Here is a 22,356-nt window from a genome sequence, read left to right as displayed (position 1 = left end):
CCCACCTCTGGACACCATGTAAACTACAGTGAACTTGGCTCAATTAGACAACTTGCAGTGTAATGTGCCATGCAAACTCTGAATAGAATTGATTCATATGTAAGTAAATGATTGATGAAGTCATTGTATAACTAGAATTTCTGATGTTGCATCTCCAGATTAATCTTGAAGCCATCTTTGTAGAGGTTCGAGTGAAAAAGAAAACACTGTTTGTTGTTATCTAAGAGTGTACTCCAGAACAGAGTAGGACAATTCACCGCAGCCAACTCACCATGGCCAATTTGCCATTTGACAACTAGCTGCAGGAACAATTTAATAATCCAATTTAATTATTTAAAATAATTTGAAAATTATTTTAGTTTTTGTCATTCACATTTCATTTTCTCCCTCCTTTGGCATCCTTTCTTTAATGATTTAAGGAGCCGTGGCAGCACAATGGTTAGAATGCCGTATTGCAGGCTAAGCAGTTTGATTCTCACTGGCTCAAGGTTGACGTAGCTTCCCATCCTTCCAAAGTGGGTAAAATAAGGACCCAGATTGTTGGGGGCCATATGCTGACTCTGTAAACAGCTTAGAGAGGGCTGTAGAGCACTGGGAAGTGGCATATGTCTAAGTGCTATTGCTATTCTATTCCACTATTTCCTCAATATTAGTGTAACTCTATTTCCTGCAGTGAGTTGTCACATAATGAGTTGCCCATGGCAAGTTGTCCTGTAGCAAGTTGGCCACAGATAGTTAGCTGCGGCAAGTTGTGCAGATTTTGTTTGCCCTTTTATCAGCAGCTTCTTTTGTCATTCTGTATCATTCTCCCACCCCTGCTGCCCTTGCAAAACTATAACATTTAATATTTACATTTGGTAATAAAACAAACAGGGGACAGAATCTAAATCAAACTTTCTTAATGAAATTGGGGGAAGAACTGTGGGGAAGAGTGTTCCTCTGTCTAGCACTTCTATAGTCTAAACAGCTCATGCCATTACCAAGGTTTCTACTCCAAATAGCTCTTGAAATCCAGAAAGAAAAAGTAAAAGGGTCTGATACTGCTCAGCTTATTAACACAGAGTCATTAGAGCAGTGGTGGGTTCCGGATCCCGTTCCAACCGTTATGGTTGGAACAGGCTCGGAATCGCCCACATGGACACTCGCAGCGTGCGCATGTGTTGCAACTGCCAGCAACGCTTTTGCAAGCCTCCGAGACACTCCAGCTGCTCGGCAGAGCGTCGCACAGGCACTGTACGCACCATGCACATGTGCATAAGCGCCAAAGGCTTTAAAGGACAGGTAAGGAGCTCGGGCGGGCAGGTGAGCCCTCCAGAGCACCATACCGGAACGGTACCCGATGCTCCGGGCAGGCTCTGGTACGCCCTTACCGGGGCGTACCACCTGCAACCCACCACTGCATTGGAGTCATTGGAGCTAAAACTGCTCCACTTCAACATAATTTCTGGGAGAACAATGAGTATCCCACAAGTGGTTATATCCCCCGCCCTTCCCACAACTCCATTGACATGAGTCCTCTACAAAATCCACTTCCACCAGAAGGTCAGAGAAGTTAGGATTACTTTTTATATCTTCTTATTATTTGAAAAGACATTATTTAGGATTACTTTTTATCTACCTATTATTTGAAAAGACATTATTTTCAAAGGCGGCAACTTTATCTTAGGAGGAGGAGGTCCCTTCCACTTTATCTGTGGAAGCTCCCAGGCTGGCATCTCCAGGCAGGGTTGCCAATAAGTACAGATAGTCCTCAATTTATAACAGTTCATTTAGTGACTGTTCAAAGTTACAACAGCATTGAAAAAAAGTGACCATTTTTCAAACTTATGGCAGCTGCAGCATCCCCATTCACTTAACAACCGTGTAACTAACTTAACCTCTACAATGATTCCCTTAACAACTATGGCAAGGAAGGTCATAAAATGGGGCAAAACTCACTGAATATATGTCTAGCTTATTATATTGCAATATTATATTGCAATAGGAACAGAAATTTGGGGCTGCGTTGTAGTCATAAGTTGAGGATTTAATTTGTCTTAATAAGACAAATGATAGACGAGATGAAATGAATAGTCTACACAGAATGTAGTTTCCTAATAGACAGTAAATTTGCACTTATTACAAGTGCAAAAAGAATCGAATCGAATAAAATATATATTCTATATATTAGACTACATTAAAATATCATAACTTGTTTTGTTTAGAAGAATAGGCAAAATAACCAAGAAAGGGGACAAGAATGTATGTGGAGACATTATTTATTTCTGGCCATTTTTTGTGAAATACTTCAGGTGGAGGAATATCAGCAAGCCTAACATCAATTCATAGATACTGATGGTGAGATGGGTTCAGTGAGCTACATTGACAAACAGCTCTGCAGACTACATTCAGTTCAGCGCTGATCCACGGAGAAAAGAGAAGTATTTGGGGCCTCCCAACAGAAAACTGCCATCACCTGGAAACTATCCAAAACTGCCTCAACATCAGAGCTTCCCTACATGGCAATTTATTACAGGGCAACAGCTTGACATGCAAATCAGGTCATCGTGCGCAGACAATTTTGGAGCTTTGAAAATGCAGAAGAAATGCTGTAGGGCTTAAGCAACTAGATAAACACAGAAGCCAGATGAAACAAGAGTTGAAATATAAGAATGCAGAGGGCTACATGGAAAAGGGGAAAATGCTTTAAGACAAAGTGAAAGCACTAGGGCAGTTGGGAGTAAATACATTTTTTTAAAAGCCAGTAAGGTTGATATGCAATGAAAATTCATGTTTATTTCATAATAGGAAAATATTTTCATTCCATTTTTCCCATGTGCTGCATAGTTTAACAACTCATAAACTATGAGATGCAACAGAAACAGCCATCAACATCTTAATTTGTGCCCCTATTTGGAGGCCAAATAGTCCTAGTATTCGAAGCAGCACGGAGGAGAGACCAACAGGAACTCCTTTGGTTTCAGATTAAATTGAGAAGTAAAAAAAAAATATTCTGGAAGAAGGCAATGGTAAATTATTTCCATATTGTTGCTGCAACACAGAGGCATCCATGAAGTCACATAGTCAAGCTCAACTGCAAGAAGACTCTATATTGTTTATTGTTGTCCTACTCAGTTTATATTTATATTGTTGCCCTACTCAGCACATACCTCAGGGAGCTGTAATCAGTACAGGGAGTCTTCAGGTTACAATGGCAATTGGGTTGGAAATTGCCATTGCTAAGAGACTCTATAAAGTGCAATTTCACATGTCTGAGTCACTTAGTGATGGCAGTTTTGGCAATCCCAAGTTGCCATTGTTAAGGATGAGCGAGAACCTCATATGACTGTGACTTCCAGGTTCCTGCTGGCTTTCCCATTAACCTTCCTTGTGGGAAGCTGGCAGAGAACATTAGAAACCACAATTATGTGACTGCAGGGGCGCTGCAGTGGCTGGAACTCTGAGGACTGATTGTAAGTGCCCCTCATTTAGCACTGTTGTGAGTTAAAATGGTTGCTGAATCAATGAACACAGGTGGAGAACTATCTGTGTCAGTAAAATCAATAGAAAACACATAATGGAACAAAATATAAAGAATAATTCAAACATTAAAAGCCAAATCCAGAGTGCTGAAGGAAAAAAAAATCATGCAATGGGTCGTACATTCTCAGAAACAAGGAGGAGGGAAGGAGGATGTCATAACATGCAGTCTCGATACTCCGAGACTGCCGTTGACACTTTTGCCACTGGACGGTCCATTGAGACCTAAACTGTCCCATAGAGATGGTGATCAGGAAGATGAAGCCTTGCTGGTCTCAGGGACATCACAAAGTCCCTGATCGACCCAAGGGAAGCATTTCAAGTTGGTGGTAAACAGGCAGCCCCCAGGCTGATGAAATTGGGACGCTCCGGAAGGAAGGAAGTGAAAAGAGAAAATGAGTCCATCTGGTGAGGTATTTTTTCTATTTTGCAAATGACTGCTCAAAGAAAATTTTCTTTAAAGCCAAATTAAATCATTAAGCAAAAGTCCTGAGCGGCAAAATTAACTCTAATTGGATTGCCGTGGAAAGCTTTTTTTTTTCTTTGTAACTATTCTTTGTGGATGGAAGTGCTTGCAATGTTTCTCATTTTTCCTATTAAAGTGAATGGATTGATTTTTTTTTTCTTCTGCTTTTTGTTGCTTTATTTTTTGACTTCTGGGTTAAAACCTTCCTTCTTATTTTAACAATTCTTCCTATTACTTGTTATTAAATTTCACTAAAATAAATGTAAATAACTTTGTTTCCTATAAACCAGAGATAAATATTAGAAAGTGAAAAGTAGCACATTGCCACTTGGAGGTCAGAGGCTGGGTTTTTTGAAAAAATGTATCTGTTTTCTTTCTTTCTTTGACTTTAATGACTTTGTAGCTGAAGGGTTTGCAACTTGTTTACAAAAACTGATAAAGAGCCAAGGGCAGGAATTGTTTTCACAGGTCCCTTTGAGAACTATTTTGGCAGGGGAAAGAAATGGGGGGGAAGGAAACAGAACCCTTCTCCTTTGAAGAGCATAAAAGAACTTGTGTTCCAGTCAATCTAAAATAAAAAATAAAAGAGCCCTGGAAGGCTAGAGTGGCAGTGGCTATTAGGTTTGTTTTCTTTCTTTCTTTCTTTCTTTCTTTCTTTCTTTCTTTCTTTCTTTCTTTCTTTCTTCCTTCCTTCCTTCCTTCCTTCCTTCCTTTCTTTCTTTCTTTCTTCTGTTTTGGAAACATGGATCAATATTCAGATGAGGAAACCTTAAAATTCCAAAATATCTTGGATGGAATTCAAAACCTATTGGAAGGATATGGGAGAATTGAGAAGAAGTTGGAAAGACTAATATTCTTCACAGCAAAAGATGAAGGGGTTGGAGCCCCAAAAATTAAACAGGAGAATGAAGATATAGAAGATAAAGATAAGATAATAGATGAATTTATTAATGGAGCAAATGTGGGTGAAAGTGGAAAAGGGAATTCAACAAATTGGAACTCTACCCCAGATTCCAGGACACAGAAGAAGAAAAAATAGTAATGATGATGGACTTAAGAAGAGAAATTTTATCAGAAGCAAGATTGACAACCAGAGGCAAGCTAATTTTAATAGCAGCTGGTGGGCAATGAGATTACCTGAGAGATCCTTCAAGCAACAAAGTACGGAGAGAAGTCTATAAAAACTTTATAAAGGAGATAAAAAGAAGACTAACATCACAATTGGCAAGAGAGACAAGATTGATTTATTACTGGAAGGATACAGGCTGACAATGAAAGTTGATAATAAAAAAAATAGTTGATTTTAGTGGTTAATAGGTAGGAATTTTGTAACTCTTAGATTGTTTTAGATTGTTATCAAATGTTTATTCGCTAACAATTAATTAACTATTATAACAATAATGAAATGATAATGGATAGAGCTTAATGATATATACATGTATTGGCAATCTAGTAAAAGAAATTTGGATATAAATTGCAAATTGTGACTTGGGAAAAAGACATATAAATTTTATTAACAAATTTTTATTTAGATCATGTTATAAAGATGTAAGGGTTTTTTTGGGGGGGTGTCTGACGAGAGGAGATAGGACATAAATAGTAAATGATTTTTAGCCAATTATAATAACAACAAGGAAATGTCAATGGATATTGTTTAACAATATATACATGCTATGGTATTGGCAAAAGTAACTTGGATATAAATTCTAAACAGTGAGTTGGGGGGGAAAGGGGGGGAAGGTTTAGAAACTTAATTGACTTTTACTTAAAAGATGTTATAAAGGTGTAATGTTATTGGAGGATTTTGTTGAAATAGCTAATGAATGCCATTATGTGGTTGTGTCTTTAAGTATGAATGATTTGAGGTAAAAGTATTTTCAAATAATTGTAGTCAAATGAGAATTGTGGTACATTGATAGTAAGATATACAAAGATTTTTTATTTAAAGTGTATAATCTAATATGAACTATAACTGTGGAAGAAATGCACGAAAGTTATCTGGAATCAATCGATACACTTTCTACAAGATGTAATGAAGGATGATTCTTTTTTTGTGTTTTTGTTCAATTAAAATTCAAAAAAATTCAAAAAAAAAAAAAAAAGAAACGAGGAGAAAAACCAGGTCTTCCAAAAGTCATGCATCGAACTGCTGGCAGTCTCAGAATTAGCCTGCAATAGTCCATTCTAATCACTGCACCAACACGGCTCTTACACCCGATTCAGTGCATTTATTTAATAATATGTAAATTCAGATATGTCTTTTTCCCAGGCTTGGTTGATATGGTCCTGAAAGCCAATAGGAGCCTTATACTAGTGCTGCAGTGGTGGAACTGAGTTAATAAAATCCAATCTAACTCATGCATTCACAAAAACAGAAGCCATGTGTGAGCGACTGTGTGCTGTGAATACTATAACACTAATATCAACACACTCACAGGATCCATGCAGAATCTCTGTTTCGTTCAACTTTTTCACTTCTCTCCTCAAAACAATTTTCAGAATCCCTGAAAGTACCATTTACTCTTTTAAGAGTGGCTGACCTGTCATTGACTTACCTCTGGGCAGTCTTTAGGAGCTCCTAGAAGGGCTTGAAAGAATGGGAAAAACAAAGGCGAGGGGGCATGAAGATATTTTTGAGTGGCACTGCCACCACCACTGCATTCTTGTTTGCTGAGAGTATGAAGTACCTATGAAAAGTTTGCTCCTTCCAGCCTGTTTATTATCACTGTAATGAAGAAGCTCCTTGCTGTGTTGTTCCTTTTAAACCTGTCCCATAAAAAGCAGTTGTAATCCAGACCAGTTATAATCCAGTCTGCATGAGGCAAACCAGAAGCAGCAGGAAAGGAGGGGCCACTAAATACTCTTTTATCTCACTCTTGCTATCTGACTGTCATGCCAGGCTCCCAAGTGCTAACCCCTTCAAATAAGTAAGGAGTATGATAAAGAGACATAGGCTTAATTCAGGAAATTGTTATTACCACCCTCAAATTATGCTTTTCAGTCTCCAGAGAAGATCTCTTCCTCTAGAGTCTAGATTCACTCGGGTTTCTCCCACGTTAACCCAAGTCTGTAAGAATTCTGACTCCCTTTTGACTTCAGAACACAATCTGCATTTGTATATCATATCGTTCAAATTCGATAATGTGAGGAAAAGTGATTCGAATGGATTGAATGACATCTATCTTTTTTTTTTTAGATTTCTACAGAATCTCAAAGAGACATTTGCTACTCAAAATAATTCTACCGTACGGTTCAGAAAGTGACATATACAACGTGTCATTTTAAATCCATAGCGCACAAAATACACTCACCAATAAAAGCAAATAAATCACAAGAAAGGAAGGAAAGCAGAACAGGAACAGTTAAATATGGTATCTACTCACAGTTGTTCTTTCCCCTCAGGCCCAGTCATGCACATTGTTACTTAGCATATTTAAGTGTTTTTTAATGATATTAAGATCTTTTATTTGGCATAACACGGCATTGCTTGGAGAAAGATATTCTTTATTTCAAAACTCCTTTAAAGAGAGTAAAAAACGAGGAAAAAAGGCGAAGTTTGTTGATCTTTCTTTGTGCATTACTTTCCCCGCTTGTATATCAAATATTTAAATAGCTGACTTACCCTCAACAGGATTTTGAGTGTCATCAAGCAAAGAGGGTCTAAAGTGTGATGAGCCAAGAGGAACGAATGCTCTCAGAAAGGGTCTTCCTCTTTGTCTAGAGGTACCCAAGGAGAGAAGCCACAGCAACACCGGTCCCTGCTCTGCCCTTAAGCAAAGCTGCCGACAGATGCTCTACTAACTAGACTCTGCTTCTCTGGAATGCACTTTTTCTGCTGCTGGAGAAGCCCCTTGTTTATAGGAGGGATGACGGCTGTCTTGTAAACACTGCCTGCTTGTGATGGTTTAGCTCTTTCTGGTTGTATGCTAACAGAGGTTAACCTGGAACGAAGAATTAACCCTCTCTCGTGCTGCAGGAAATAAATTCCCCTCGGCTGCTCAAGGCACAAGAGAATATTTTTCCAAGGCTGGGAATACCATGAAAGGAGACCTGTAAAGAACATTACTGTTATTCCTCAAAGCTTATCATTTTTGGAATCACATCAACATACTTGAGACATCACAACTGCTGCTGTTTACCCCCAACCAGGGCTTAACAGAGCTCCAATTTAATCATGCTCAACACCCATTGCAAACCTGCTAAAAGGCAACAGCTTATTCCTAAAACATACAAGTATGCCTCTGAGCACTCATTGAATGAGATTGCAAAGTTTAGTTGATGAATGTGATCTAGATTAAATGGGCATCAATTAAAAAAAAACAAATGCAGAACTAGCAAAGACTGAGATGGAAAAATGCATTTCTTCTCTTTTTCTAATTCGCATAGATGAGAATGCTTCTCCTAATGCTTTTGTGATGTATGTGTGCAGAATCCAAACAATATATATATACTGCTGGAACTTTTAAAATCAGTAGTATTGCTGTCAATGATATGCACATTTATGCAGATGGGCTCTCCCGACCAGTGCTCTCAAAATTGGTTAGAATATAACTCCCAGGCACAGTAGCTAAGAATGATTTGAGATGTTTCCAAAACAGTACATATAATTAATGGACAGGTAGCTTTTCTCTTTTCTTGTGACAATCCTTAGGCAGTTCCAATAGAAAGGAAATTATATAGTCTTTATGATATGTTGACACCAGGAACCAAATATCAAATGCCCATTTCCTGACCTAATTTCACTGGCACTGAGCTATAGCCACAAAGCATCTATATTGCTTTCAACAAACTTCCCTGTACTATTTCAATCCTCCCTTAAAGCAGCTTTGCTACTTTTAATCAGACTTAAGCTGCAGTGATATCTGGGCACAAAGACCTTCACTGGTTCCCAGATGTCACACACCTAACATTTTAGGCTCTTCAGGTGAAGAGTTAAAGCCCTGCAGAATCATCTCAGCAGTTTGGGATGACTTTTCTTATAGAATCCTGAAATTTACTCATGCTGCTGCCATTTCTGTCATAAGAATGAAGCTTACCACTTTGTGCTTAGGTTGGAAGTACAGTATGAACCTTGAACAGTATGCACTGATCATCACCATGTGACACGAATAATAATAATAATAAATAGCAATAATAACAGTAGACTTATATACCGCTTCATAGGCCTTTCAGGCCTCTCTAAGCGGTTTACAGAGTCAGCATATTGCCCCCAACAACAATCCGGGTCCTCATTTTACCCACCTCGGAAGGATGGAAGGCTGAGTCAACCCTGAGCCGGTGAGATTTGAACCGCTGAACTGCTGATCTAGCAGTCAGCCTGCAGTGCTGCATTTAACCACTGCGCCACCTTGGCTGAACCCCATTATATGATGCCCTCTGGCGCACCATGAGGATAACAATTAGACTTTTTTTTTGAAGTTTTTGTAATCATGTACAGTCCCAGTTTGATTTAAATTTATACTTGAAATGCTCATAAAATCTACTGGGTCTTCAGGAATTGTGCACACAGTGCAAACTTTATCTCATGCTTTTTAATCAAGGCAAAGTACACATTCTCTCAAGCATTCTGTCCCCCAGTTATCTATCTCTATCCGTTATAATTCTGGAAATCCCTCGAGGCCCGCAGTCTCGGGGGAATAGTCTTAGAGGGCTCCATTGTGGTTGATCTTTTTTACTCTCTGTGTGGTTGTATATTGGTTTTATTGATGTTTTTCAAAGCTTTTAATGACTATATTTTTTAAATGAATTTTTAAGTATATTTGTGATTATTGACGGATGAATTCCATTCAAAATCACTTTTTTGTGAGATGAACAGCCGTGTAAATGTGAGGAATAAATTTACTTTTCTCTCCTAAGTATTTCCTCAGGAACCATCTCTGGGGAAGCTGGATAGGCAAGAACCATATTTAAACCAGGAGTTAAAAACATTATATTTGTTCAGTTAAACTGTTCCTGAGGAAAATGATTCAATGCCTCTTTATCTAGTTTTAGGACTTGTATGGAGAATAGATCACATTTTAAGTCACACCTATGCAAAAATGTTGAAAATCCAAAAGGGTTCACAAAGATTTAAACATCAGTGTATCTTTCTAGTGTTCACTCTCCCTCTTTTCCCTTTCACAACTTATTTTCCGTTCTCTTTTTCCTGAGATACCCGTGGAACAGATGATTGCAGGAAAACTATTTCTCTTATCATGATTTTGAACCGAACTCTTGCAATGGATTTTGAAATAAGAACTAGGGGACACTCAGGAGTGCACTGACAATTCATTTTCAAGGGATATAAGACTGTTCTAACGTCACAAAATAATGGAACTTTCAAATTAACTAACTTGATTTTTGTTGTTTTGCTAGATTTGTTATGAAATACCAATTTCAAGCTTTACTCTTAGTTTCTCAACCTATGCATGTAATTTTCTTGCTGTCTTTTACCAATATCCGCCCCCCCCCATCAGTGTTATTTCTTCAGTTCCCCAATCTAGTCTACATTTGTGAGCTTCCTTATGGCTTCTCATCCAACTTCTAACCTAATTTGAACTTGTTTCTTCCTATTAGCAGAAATCAGCTGGAGGTTGCCATCTGCCATCACTAAATTAGATACTGCACTTTAAAATAGTTCTTTACAATTAGCAGAATACAGCAGGCCCAAAATTAGTAGTAGTATTTATAACTTGTTCATTTCTCAGCACATTCTGGAAGAAAGATGCACAATTTTACAAGATCTTCAAGTTAAAATGATGCACCTCAACTCTGAAGACTGTTTCCCTCATAAAGTTTTCTTTGTATGATTCAGTGCTTTTTGGAATGTTTCTTTTCTAATGAGTCTATCTGTAAACGGCAGTTCCTTTTATAAAAAAGATTGTAAGAGATGTTTGCAATATAACAACTATGAACAGTGTAGCAATTCAAATCTCAAGATATATGCAGAAAGTAAAGTTTTGACTTGGTGATTATTAGAATTAATAGGCCCTGCATTGTAAAAACAAGCAATCCAGACAATCTGGGTTGGGTTCTCAAGTGCCAATACATCCATAATAATATGGATATGAGACTTATGAGGTGTTTAGGAAATTTGGAATCGGTGTTAAGGTCGCTCCCCCAAATTACTTATATGTAGGGGTTTCATTGAAAACATACCATTTCCTTCTTTGGACATTCAAGTCCTTGCAAAATTCAGAATATTCCAAACAAATTTGAAATGGCTCAAGTACAACTAGCTCAGAAGACCCAGAAATGTTTTGGTTTGAATGTAACAGTGTCGTTTCATAGTCAGAATGCCTTGCACTCCCCAACTTCACCCATATAAAGGGCAGGATTCTTTTCCTCAAGGAGGAGAGTCAACTTCATTCAATTAGATATGATAAATTGTAGCCTGGTGCATTTCAGTAGCCCTGCAACACAATCTCTGCATATAGGAAACTGTCACGTATAATGTAGTAAACAATAAACTCATTTTTTTCACATATTTGCCCATTGCATATTCTTTACCTGCAAAGCTTCCAAATCAAATAATGGTCTAATATGGCAAACTGATGTCTTGAAATTTTATTGCTGCTAATGTAAATACCAAGATAAAGTTTATCTCCTTTTCCAACAAACTGTCTCCTGGAGTAGACAAAGCTAAAAAACTAGGTTACTCTTTACTGACAGTACAAGCAAAATTGGCCTTGAAGCATCATCTCAAGCTATAATAGAAAAAAAATACTAATGAATAGTTTAGTAAATAGCATATGCTTCATATGTAAAACTACCTCTGGCGATCAAAAACTGGATTTCAGGCCCAATTCAATTTATGGTCTCACCTCATAAAAGCTTTCCATCAGCTGTGATTTGCTTTGTGTATCATGCAAAACAAAAGGTAGGCAACTTGAAGACAAGGCCTGCATGAACCTCCCAAATCCCTTTCTGTGGTTCTTACTGCCAAGGTCAGTTTTTTATTACTTTGAAATGAGAAGTGGTGAAGTATGAATAAGGATTAACTTCCTCCATCCAATGCATACTTTTTCCTACTTTCCAACCTGTTCATTTTTTTCTCTTCCAACATTGGTAAGTATGGCCATCCAAATATTGCCTATCAATCCCTACAAACAAGACTGCTATAATAAAACCCCCTATTCTGGCACTTCAGGTTTGGGAAAATTACTATCACATTGTGAAGCAGGCTTTGGCTTTACGCAACTCATGTTGTCACTTATTTGTACCCCATTTATTTTTACAAATAATCCAAGGCAGTGAATATATCTAACACACCTTTTTCCTCCCATTTCCCCCACAACTGTGTGAAATGTGTTGGACTGAGAGTGAATCTTTGATAACAAAATATTAAATAAATCACATATTTTTTACCACATTGGTTCCAATAAAGGAGCTGTACGTGTTCTAATCCACTATGTTTTTCTGCTCAGAGCCAACACAATTTCTAGTTTGGACATGTGAAGGCACACATTCTTTCATTTAGGGGAAAGCAAAATATCAGTAGTTCTTGAGTTATGACCACAATCGAGTCCAAAATTCCCATTGCTAAGCAAGACAGTTAAGTGAGTTTTACCGCATTTTACCATCTTTTTTTGCTGTTAAGTGAATCTCTGCAGTTAGCAACAGTTGTTCACCAAGTCACAAAGATAATCACATGACCTGGAACACTGCAACTGTCATAAATACTTGACAGTTGCCAGGCATCTAATTTTGCTCACGTGACCACAGGAATGCTGCAATGGCCTTAATTTGTGAAAGACAGCACTTTTGTCTAGTGACCATTCAAAATTAAAAATGGCACTTTTTCAGTGCTGTTTTAACTTCAAATGGTCACAAGACAAATGGTATTAAATCAAGGGCATGCATGCTTTCATAAATCCTGAATACATAAATGCCAGTTCACAATATGCCAGGATTTTCTGAAATCTAATTTATCATTTTGAACATGAACATTTCTCAGATTAAGAGGAGTTAAACATTCAGTGATTCCATGTAATGTAATTTTATAAAAATCAAAACACACACTAGTAAATTAGCTCAAAAGAACTGTATTGTTAGCTGAAACATATGTATCTATATAGCCATCAGTATAGGCGCTGGGGCTTCCCCATGGTGCTCTTAATGTACAAGGCACGCACATTTTGCCAATTTTTCTTCAGCAGAGATACAAGGAAGTTGACTGCCAAATGAATGTTGTAGACCAACTCATCCTCAGTCATCTTCACATGACCAACCGCCACAGCAAGACATAGTACCTAGAACACAAAAAAACACTCAAATGTGTTACAATTGAATAGGAATAGAAATGATTTGTTCTAAAAACAAATCAATCTCAAGTTGGTATGGTTAGGATGTTCCAATTTTCTACAAAACTGGATAGATGCAAATAACTGAAGACTTCAGGAAAACAACTGCAGAGTTTCTGGGAATCTCGTAAATATTTGTAATGAAGAATACAGTATTGTTCTTCTAATACAAAATATGGTACCATTGTGCAAATAATCACTGATATTGAAGAGAAAACCTAATTCAGTAGATGCATTATTTTATTTTATTCATTAAATTTATATGGTGCCATCTCACTCTGCAAAGTGACTCTTTCTCTAGATATTTGTTGAAATATGCTTTCCCCCTTCAGCTAGATAATTTCCTGTGGGCCTGCTTTACTTTAGAAAACACTAGAAACTACCCCCCCCCCAGTAAAAATACATATTGCCAAATGTAAGGAGTTAAAAAAAATACCTTTTTCATTTGAAACTTGATTGTGGATTTCACTTCATCTACTTTGCCCACCATGTTCTCATTGTGAGTGAGAAGAGAAGGGAACTTGCCAGCCTTGTTCAGTCCTGGCCCCAGGATTCGAGGAATTTGCTTAATCAAGGATTCAGAGGCCAGGAAAGCATCATATTTCTTGGCTGTATAAAATAAAAATACACAATACTGAAAACACTCAAGACTCATCTCAAATATCTGCAAACAGGTATACATGTTAACAATATGGAATGCAGATTCCAATCTAGACTCGTCTGTGTGCTTGTGTATATGGTCTCTTAACTACACACTTTTTTCAAAGATAAAAACAAAAAATGTATTCTGCATGCCCAGCAACATTTCAGATGTGCTTCTTTCAGGCACAAAGAGATTCAATCTGTCCTCAGAATCACCGTATTTTGTTTAGTCAACATAAACACTTCAGTGTTTGTTTGCAAGTTCAGGTGTGTTCTTATATGATCTAGAACAGTGGTTCTTACACTGTTTGACCTATGTACTCCTTTTCCTGGTCTTCATAATATAATTACCCCCCTCCCCACCCACAGAGACTGTTGTTTTAGCTCAGCAGTAATTCCAAATTGGGCCCTCAGGATATGCCAAATATTCCCTTAGGAGTAGCTGTAAAGAACCTTGACTATCAGAACAGGAGCCTGTCATAGTAGATACTCCACAACAACTGCTGCAGAAACAGGCATGTAAACAGTTCCAAACCCATCAACACATAGGACAGAAGGAATTTAGATTAGTGGATCCAAGTTTCACTATGCTAGAAGGCGTACGTTTATACTAAGGGGTGCTTTTATATTTCAAGGGAATAGATATGGATGTTGTTCATGTACCAATTGAAACCGTATTCCAATAAAATATTTTAAAAGCCAATTAATATTTATTGGGTTCATAACCCACAGCAATCAAGCATCTCTTAATGGCTTAAAATGAACAAAACAATTTAAATGTTTGTATGACCTACCAACATAAATGCAAACAAATAAAACAAATTAATAAAAATGCCTTAATAGATTAGGTTGTCCAAATCAGTAAAATATTCTCTAGTATAATTTGGTTTTAAATAGCTTCCTTAAGGCCAGTATCAAACTATTTACTGAGGCTACTAAAATAAGGACCAGGTGCTAGACTGCTGGAAATAGTTAACATATATTTGCAGAACTCCTTATAGGATAACATAATTGGAAAACAATTAACAGCACAATTATTAAAGTACAAAGTTCTTTGAGATCTGGGCTGAAATAAACCACAATGCTAATATGCTTCCCCTTTTGCCACATTACCATAATATGGAGACCTCTGGCTTCATCCCTTTTCAGTCCCAAGAACTCAAATTATATGCCTCTACTCTACATTCTTTATTTGCAGTTGTTGGAGGGGGATGGGTGGGAATGAATATACCATATTTTTCACTATTAGCCACAAGAATGTTAAACCAAAGTGCATCTAACATCGTACACAAAAAAGAGAGATAATTCAATTTTATCAGATGTTAAAATCTTGGACATTCTTTTTTATTTTGCTCACCTAGTTTCTTCACTAGCTTTTTGTTCTTATTCAGTTTTTTAAGGGCCTCTATATCCATGTGTGGGATGTCAACGGCCTTGGCTTCATCACAATGCTGCTGATCCCCCAGGACACAGACAGAGAACTTAGGTCTCGGAGCCGACTTGAGCCTGAAAAAGCAAAAAAAATCACAATAGCCACCTCCTATCAACAAAACTTATACAAAATAGAACATTCAAGACTGGTGCTGACAAATCTTACCGGACAGCTAGTACTTCTCTGTGCACCAGGATCTACCTCAGGCTTCTTAAAAATGATCGGCAGGGTCAGCACAAGAGCCTCACCATACCTCCCCTCGTGTTTTAAGACCCAGGGTAGGAGTCCGTCCAGCCACACCCGCTGCATTCAGTGAGGTGAACTGAACTACCCTGGCAATTCAGCATTGCACCCAGCTACCCCAGATTTTACAAGCCAACAGGCTGTCTGAATGTGAACCAAATTCAAAGGCTTCTAACAGGGAGAAGGGTGCAAGCAGAAGGCTGGGTGGTACAAGAAGAGTGCCAAACCTGACAGTGCCAGAAAAACGCTTGTCCTTTTGTGGGTCATAGTTTTTCAGACTGATCTGCAACTCCACAGTCTCCAAGAACCTAGGTAAAGAAAACAGAATATACATTTGAGTAAAAACTGAGGACAATTGAATGCAGTAGGAGAAAGCAATCAGATGGCCTTCAGAAGTTTTGGATTGCAGCCTCTATTCAGATTGCATGCTTATGACTGCATTTAATTGGAGTTCAATCCGAAACATCTAGAGGCCACTGAATACATGAAATGGTATTTCATTTAAGACGAACTTTACTTTCTAAAGGAAAGCATTTTGCACAAACATATCAGTACTGAGTAAATTACCTCTTCTATGCATTTTATTTATATACATTTTTTTATAAATAGCTCAAGACAGCAAACACCTACTACTTTTTCTTCCTCCTACATGTCCAACAACATCCCTGTGAGATGGGTAGAACTGACAGAGAATGACTGGCCCATTCACCCAGCTGGTTTTTCATGCCTAAAATGGGACTAGAACTCAGTCTCTTTGATTTTTAGCCTGATGCCTTAACCACTAGACCAAATTGGCTATTAATTATTCAATTACTCCAAAGAACTTGTTTTCATCATGTAAGCTTATAAAAACTTTTTATTAAAAACTAATAAAAAACCAGTTTTCTGTTCAGTGTAGACACTGTTTTGTTTTCCTATAGGAAAACCAAGCAAAACCATATTTGTAATGTTTACAATAATTTACATCTGCAATTGATTTTAATACTATCCAAGAGAGATGTAATTGAACTATTGTCTTATATTGTTACAGAGAACTTTCCAATATGAGCTGACAATGAGCTTCTTGGAGAACTAAGTAACATCTACTGTTTTTCCAGAAGATTCAGGATTTCAGAGTGACCATGTGCTGATTCCAGCTCCTGCTAATCTGTATTCATATAGTGACACAAACACTCCAATCCATGATCAAATGCAGCTCCTTTTTCCTTCCAATTGCAGAGAAATTCTGTCAAATGCTAATCTCACTCTGTGACAAAGGCAGTGACATGCCAAGGTGGCGCAGTGGTTAAATGCAGCACTGCAGGCTACTGCTAGATCAGCAGGTCAGCGGTTCAAATCTCACCGGCTCAGGGTTGACTCAGCCTTCCATCCTTCCGAGGTGGGTAAAATGAGGACCCGGATTGTTGTTGGGGGCAATATGCTGACTCTCTGTAAACCGCTTAGAGAGGCCTGAAAGGCCTATGAAGCGGTATATAAGTCTACTGCTATTGCTATTGCTATTGCTGCAGCTATAGCAAACTTTGGTGTTTGGTTTACTCAAATTAACTTTATTCCATAGGTCTTCTGAAGTTCTGAAGTTTTTGCAGTTTTTTTATTTTTTCCCTTCAAATAATTTACAAATATACATTCTTGTAAATACTATTTACATTTATCTATTAAACATTTATCACTATCTTCTTACAAATATAGAAAATACAGTTGGGGTCACTTTCTTGCCACCCCATACCTCCATCTTGTTTTGCAACAATCGTACTCCTTTCTTCTCAACCTCCCTTACTCTACTTCTTTCCTTCTCTCCTTTCCCTCTCTTTCCCCCACTCCTCTCTTCTTCTCGTTCCCTCTCTCCTACTCTTTCTTCCCTCCCTTATTTTCTCTGCCTTGCCCTTTCTTCCTTTCCCTCCTCATCCTCCCTCTTTTCCGTTGTTGCTTATTTTCTTTCTCTGATGGATTCTCGGGGTGGCATTCCAGTGATCCCAACTTTATATACAAATGTAAATGAAGTTCTGAAGTTCTTACTTGCGGGGCTTTGTCTGACTCCCCTGAAGGACTTCCTTCACAGCTTCATAAAGCGTGTCACGGGAGACCTTGCTGTTGTGGAAAAACGTATCTTAATTTAAACTCATACTGATTTTCAGATTCGTGTCAACGTGTTTCTGGAGACCAAAGAGACGCAAACCCACCCACCCAATATGCTATCTATAGGCAGGCGCTTCCCTTGATATGGCTCTTAACGTTCATATTGGAAGAGAGTACGTGAATGAAGACAAATTATGCTCTCATGATGCATCAAGGACTAGTTAACAACCACTACTGTGCAATGTGCTATCGGGAAGAAAAATGTCACCCAAGGGAGGTTTATGCAACTTTTATACAGAACCTACTCGCATCCGACTCCATTGCAAAGAGCAGCTTAAAAGCTGCTCTTTTGATTGCTGAATTAATCGCATATCGAAGCAGCCCGTTTCAATGGAAGGCAGATCGGCAGAAACGGCCTTGGATCGCGATCTGAGAATCACGGCATGCGAATATGGCCCTCGGGGATGACTTAACCCGCAAGACCGACGGTCCCTTTCCGTGCCAGGCCTGCCCCGCTGGCTCACCATCCACGATCCCTATTCAACGCCACTCAACTAGACTCCGAGAGGAAGGATGGCGGCGGATTCTATCTAAGGCCTCAGAGCAGAGCCACACGTACCTCATCTTGGCGTCTCACTTCAACGGGAAAAGGACCAGGCCCTCACTTCCGCCGGTATTACAACGCTCAGTCTCGCGGGATGAGAGATCAGGCGAGCCACGTGATTAGCTGATTCAGGTTTGGAGCGGGGTTTCTTCTAATCGAGGCCGCCAGGAGGCGGTACTTATGGAGTGACGTGATACATCCCCCTCCCACCCCCGATTGAAAGGGGGTTCGTAGCTAAATATGCTCGCGATCAAGTTCGCAGCCTGCGGTACTTTGGAGCAGGGCAGCTCTCCAACCTTGGCCACTTTAAGACTTGTGGACTTCAACTCCCAGAATTACTCAGCTGAGGAATTCTGGGAGTTGAAGTCCACAAGTCTTAAAGTGGCCAAGGTTGGAGAGCTGTACTTTGGAGGATAGTTTTGGAGCGTTGAGATCGAAGAGTGGCGAAGGCTCTCAATGAATTAAGAAATTGTTATTTTCTAAATGCCCTTAACTGGAGAGTTTGAGTTATCCCTTGAATGGATTCTGGATATAACTCCCGGAGTTCAGTCCCCAGAACATCAGCTCATCAGCCCCATCCATCCGTCCACTCACCCACCGATCCATCCATCAATGATCACTTCTCATAAACGAGCTTCTGGAGAGGGCAACAATGCTGCAATAATTGACTGCCGAGTTTAAGATGACTAAACCATCTTTGACCTGCATCTTTTCAGATTGTATCATTGGTGAAATGGGAGACATTTAATCCACTTGTTTTGGTTTGCAGGTAGTCCTTAATTTACAACAGTTCATTTAGTGACTGTTCCAAAGTTACAACAGCACTGAAAAAACGTTCTTTATGACCATTTTTCATAGTTATGACTTTCATAAAATCACCATGATCATGTGATCAAAATTCAGATGCTTGGCAACTGGTTCATAGTTATGGCTTGTCGTGTCCCAGGATCAGGTGATCACCTTTTGTGACCAACTGCAGTGATGCACTTAACAACTGTGGCAAAATGTGACAAAATTCACTTTAACAAATATCTCACTTAACAGTGATGAAAGAAATGTCCTTCTGGGTTCAGCTCCAAGTGGGGAAAAAGACACTGGAGACATGGAGGCTGCTTGGAAAGATGGTTTATTGTTGGACAGGGCCACATGGCTTGAGCCCTGAACAGAAAAGGTGATCACATGCTTCAATGTCAGTGGAGAAGAAGAGAAAGGGCCGAAGGAGGGGCTTGCTAAGCTTTTTATATCCTGTTTAGTCCCACCTCTCTGTTTCCTGTTCCTGTGTAAGAAATGTATTCTGATTGGTTGTCAGACTCCCATGGGGCCATGCAGGGGCTACTCTAGGCTGTTTTGAATCCAGGTATAGATGAGTTCTCAGATGCCATGTGATCAGTTGAGTAAAGTTCCAACATTCCTTCCCCCTGCAGCTGCAGTGGAGAAGTCTTTATTATGTAAAAGGGACTAGCCGGCCTTCTCAATGGCCCAGTGGGGATGGGCAGGAAGCTACAGGCAACTATTCTGTCTTTTAAAACTGTTTCTTTCTTTTCACATCCAGAGAAATATTCTTCCTTTTCAATATTTCCTAGGATATTTCATTTTTCTGGGAAAGGGCTGGATGATAACTTCCCACAACAGAATTTTTGGGTTCAATTGTCGTAAATCGAGGACTAGCTATATTGGTTTTAAGCTTCTAATCCTATCTGGGTTTCTACTGCAATTACGATTGCTTGATTCTCTGTCAGGTGTCTTCTATTACATCAATATCTACTTCTCAATGGTGTCTCAGGGTAGAATAATTGTGGTTCTGGGCTTAATGATATTATTCTCCCCAGTTGCTACTCCTCTTCTGCTTCCAGGAACATTACATCTTATGCCTAAAATATTGCCAGTAATTTTGCTGACTGATCATAATCCTTATTTTGCTTGCTCCACAGCAACTGCAATCCCTAACACAATCCTGAGAGAAACTTGGGTTATAAAACTGGGTAAAGAACGATTTTATACCTGGACTTTATTCCAGGCCAGTCACAGGTATATTCTGAAATTCCAATGAAACTAAATGAAATTCTTAATCTGCTGCAGTGACTACTTAAAGTATTTATTTAATAGTTTGGATTTTGGTTCTGCCATTCCACTTGATTGGGGATAACCTGGACTACAGTGTATTAATTTTAATTCCAAGATCTTCCAAATTGTTCATTTTCTTTACTGGCCAATGAAACATTTAAGCATCTTATTGCAGAATACCGTATCTAGGAAATAGAAAATTTCATTTTAAAATAAAAGATTAGTAAAAAATTAAGTTGACTAAATGAGGACATTCTGAATACTTTAAATAATAATCTTCTAGAACTTGTCAGAAGAATAATTTGGAGTCCCAATTTGAGTTTGGATTGCAGAAGAACAAATCAGAATAAAATCCAGACATGTTATGAGGAAAGGAGATTTATTTATTCCTAAAAGCAAAAAGGTTTGCTTCTGTGAGTAGCAACAGGGAAAATGAGGTACAGAGAGATTGCTTTATGGGGGGACAGGGGCTAGTCCTTGGTGTAGACTTGAGGGATATGAGCGTGTCTACATGTTGATTCTAGTGTGTGACTGTCAAAGGGTCAATCTTAATTTTCTTTCCTTGTGTCTGTCAGTTTGTCTCCGTTGTGTGGATGAGTGTCTGGGCAGCTGATTTGTGGGTTTGGGGAGGAGTGAATGAATGGGTTTGCTGATTAACTGTTGCCCAGGTAATTGGTTTTACTAATTATCTGTTAAAATTCTTCCCAACAAAGTAAATTCCAAAGACTACCAAATTAAAAATATTAGCAGATATTTTATAATTTGGAATTTCACAGGATATTGATGACTCTTTTGGATTGCTTAGCCTCTGTTCCTGACAATTCTTCCTTATTAAATGTTCAAAGTAACAGAATAACAGAGCTCCCTCAACTTCTGAAGACGTTGTTCCACTGCTTAATTGTTCTCACTGTCAGAAAGTTTCTCCTTAATTCCAGGCTGCTTCTCTCCTTGATTTGTTTCCACCATTGCTTCTTGTCCTGCCTTCAAGTGCTCTGGATAATAAGTTGATCCCCTTTTCTTTGTGGCAGCCCCTTAGATATTGGAACACTGCTATCCTGTCACTCCTACTTCTTCTTTCCATTAAACCAGACATCCCCAATTCCTGCAACCTAAGCATTCCTAGAATGCTTAGATGTCCTTGCAAAACCTGTGTGTTAGTAATAACATAATCTCTTGTGGCCTTTTACTTTCTGAATACCCGGAAGCAACTTGCAAAGATAACTATGCTTTTCTGTCCACATATTATTAGCGGTAATGACTTTATCTTCTGACATCAAGGAACCTTCCTGTATGTTTTTCATTGGCAGTATCAGCAAAGGGCAGGACTTACTGCTTTCCCCATTGAGGCCATCTTAAAGTATACAATTCTAAAAAAGACCTGCAACTCAGCATCTTGATTTGTCTGATATCTCAACTGAAACAACATAGCTGCTTCCAGGTTAAATACAGAATTAACTAAATAAATCCCAATGCAATCTGACAATACCATTTACTTCCTCAATATTTGGTAGTTCTACATTAGGTAATATATCTGCAGTAAACATTTGCTTTCTAGAAACACTCTGAAGGTTCATACCATACTTCTGCAACGAAGCCGGTGTGGCCATTGTATTTTTTGTTCACTCCAGGAATTCAGAAATTTTTTGCCTCGGGTGGTTTGTAATCTGTTTGTACTCTTATACTCCATAATTGTACTGATGAATTTTATTCCCAGCAAAAAGCCATGAGCTTTTTTTCTATATGAACATAATTCTATTCTGCCTCACTAGGAACCTGCAATGCATATGAAAAAGGAGCATGTTCCAGGAATACATGATTCTAATCCATCCCTAGAGGCATCTGCTTGAATAATTGACTTAGTAAAATCATAAAACTTCATTTCTGAAATACTAGTCACTCACTACTTCCTGAGTGCAACACTTTGCAAATGTGCACTGTGTCCCATATTTTCTAGCTTTGATTCAATGCTGTTGTTTTTTGACCCAGCTCTGATTGGCTGGAATGCGTGGATCATCTTCTTCTTTGCAGC

General features: G+C 38.6%; 1 protein-coding gene across 1 annotated transcript; it reads right to left on the bottom strand.

Moving 5' to 3' along the window:
• Positions 1–12,992: 12,992 nt before the first annotated feature.
• On the bottom strand, positions 12,993–18,427 carry RPL10A (ribosomal protein L10a). The gene is made up of 6 exons (XM_014055710.2): positions 18,279–18,427; positions 17,600–17,671; positions 15,811–15,891; positions 15,266–15,414; positions 13,703–13,875; positions 12,993–13,215 (listed from the first exon to the last, which is right to left on the bottom strand). Exons 1-6 carry the CDS (start codon positions 18,281–18,283, stop codon positions 13,045–13,047), a joined length of 651 nt encoding a protein of 216 aa, XP_013911185.1. The 5' UTR covers positions 18,284–18,427; the 3' UTR covers positions 12,993–13,044.
• Between the last annotated feature and the right edge of the window lie 3,929 nt (positions 18,428–22,356).

This window comes from Thamnophis sirtalis, unplaced genomic scaffold, assembly GCF_051295495.1.
Source record: "Thamnophis sirtalis isolate CommonGarterSnake01/CBP01778 unplaced genomic scaffold, rThaSir2_p1.2 scaffold_7, whole genome shotgun sequence".
Taxonomy (NCBI): domain Eukaryota; kingdom Metazoa; phylum Chordata; class Lepidosauria; order Squamata; family Natricidae; genus Thamnophis; species Thamnophis sirtalis.
This window is presented reverse-complemented; position numbering and strand designations above follow the sequence as displayed.

Excerpts from the sequence above, each read along its gene's own strand:
- RPL10A (XM_014055710.2), bottom strand. Across the intron at positions 15,415-15,810 it reads CGTTTTTCTGGCACTGTCAG|GCTCAAGTCGGCTCCGAGAC; the intron begins GTTTGGCACTCT and ends TTGCTTTTTCAG. Across the intron at positions 13,876-15,265 it reads AAAGCTAGTGAAGAAACTAG|CCAAGAAATATGATGCTTTC; the intron begins GTGAGCAAAATA and ends TATTTTATACAG.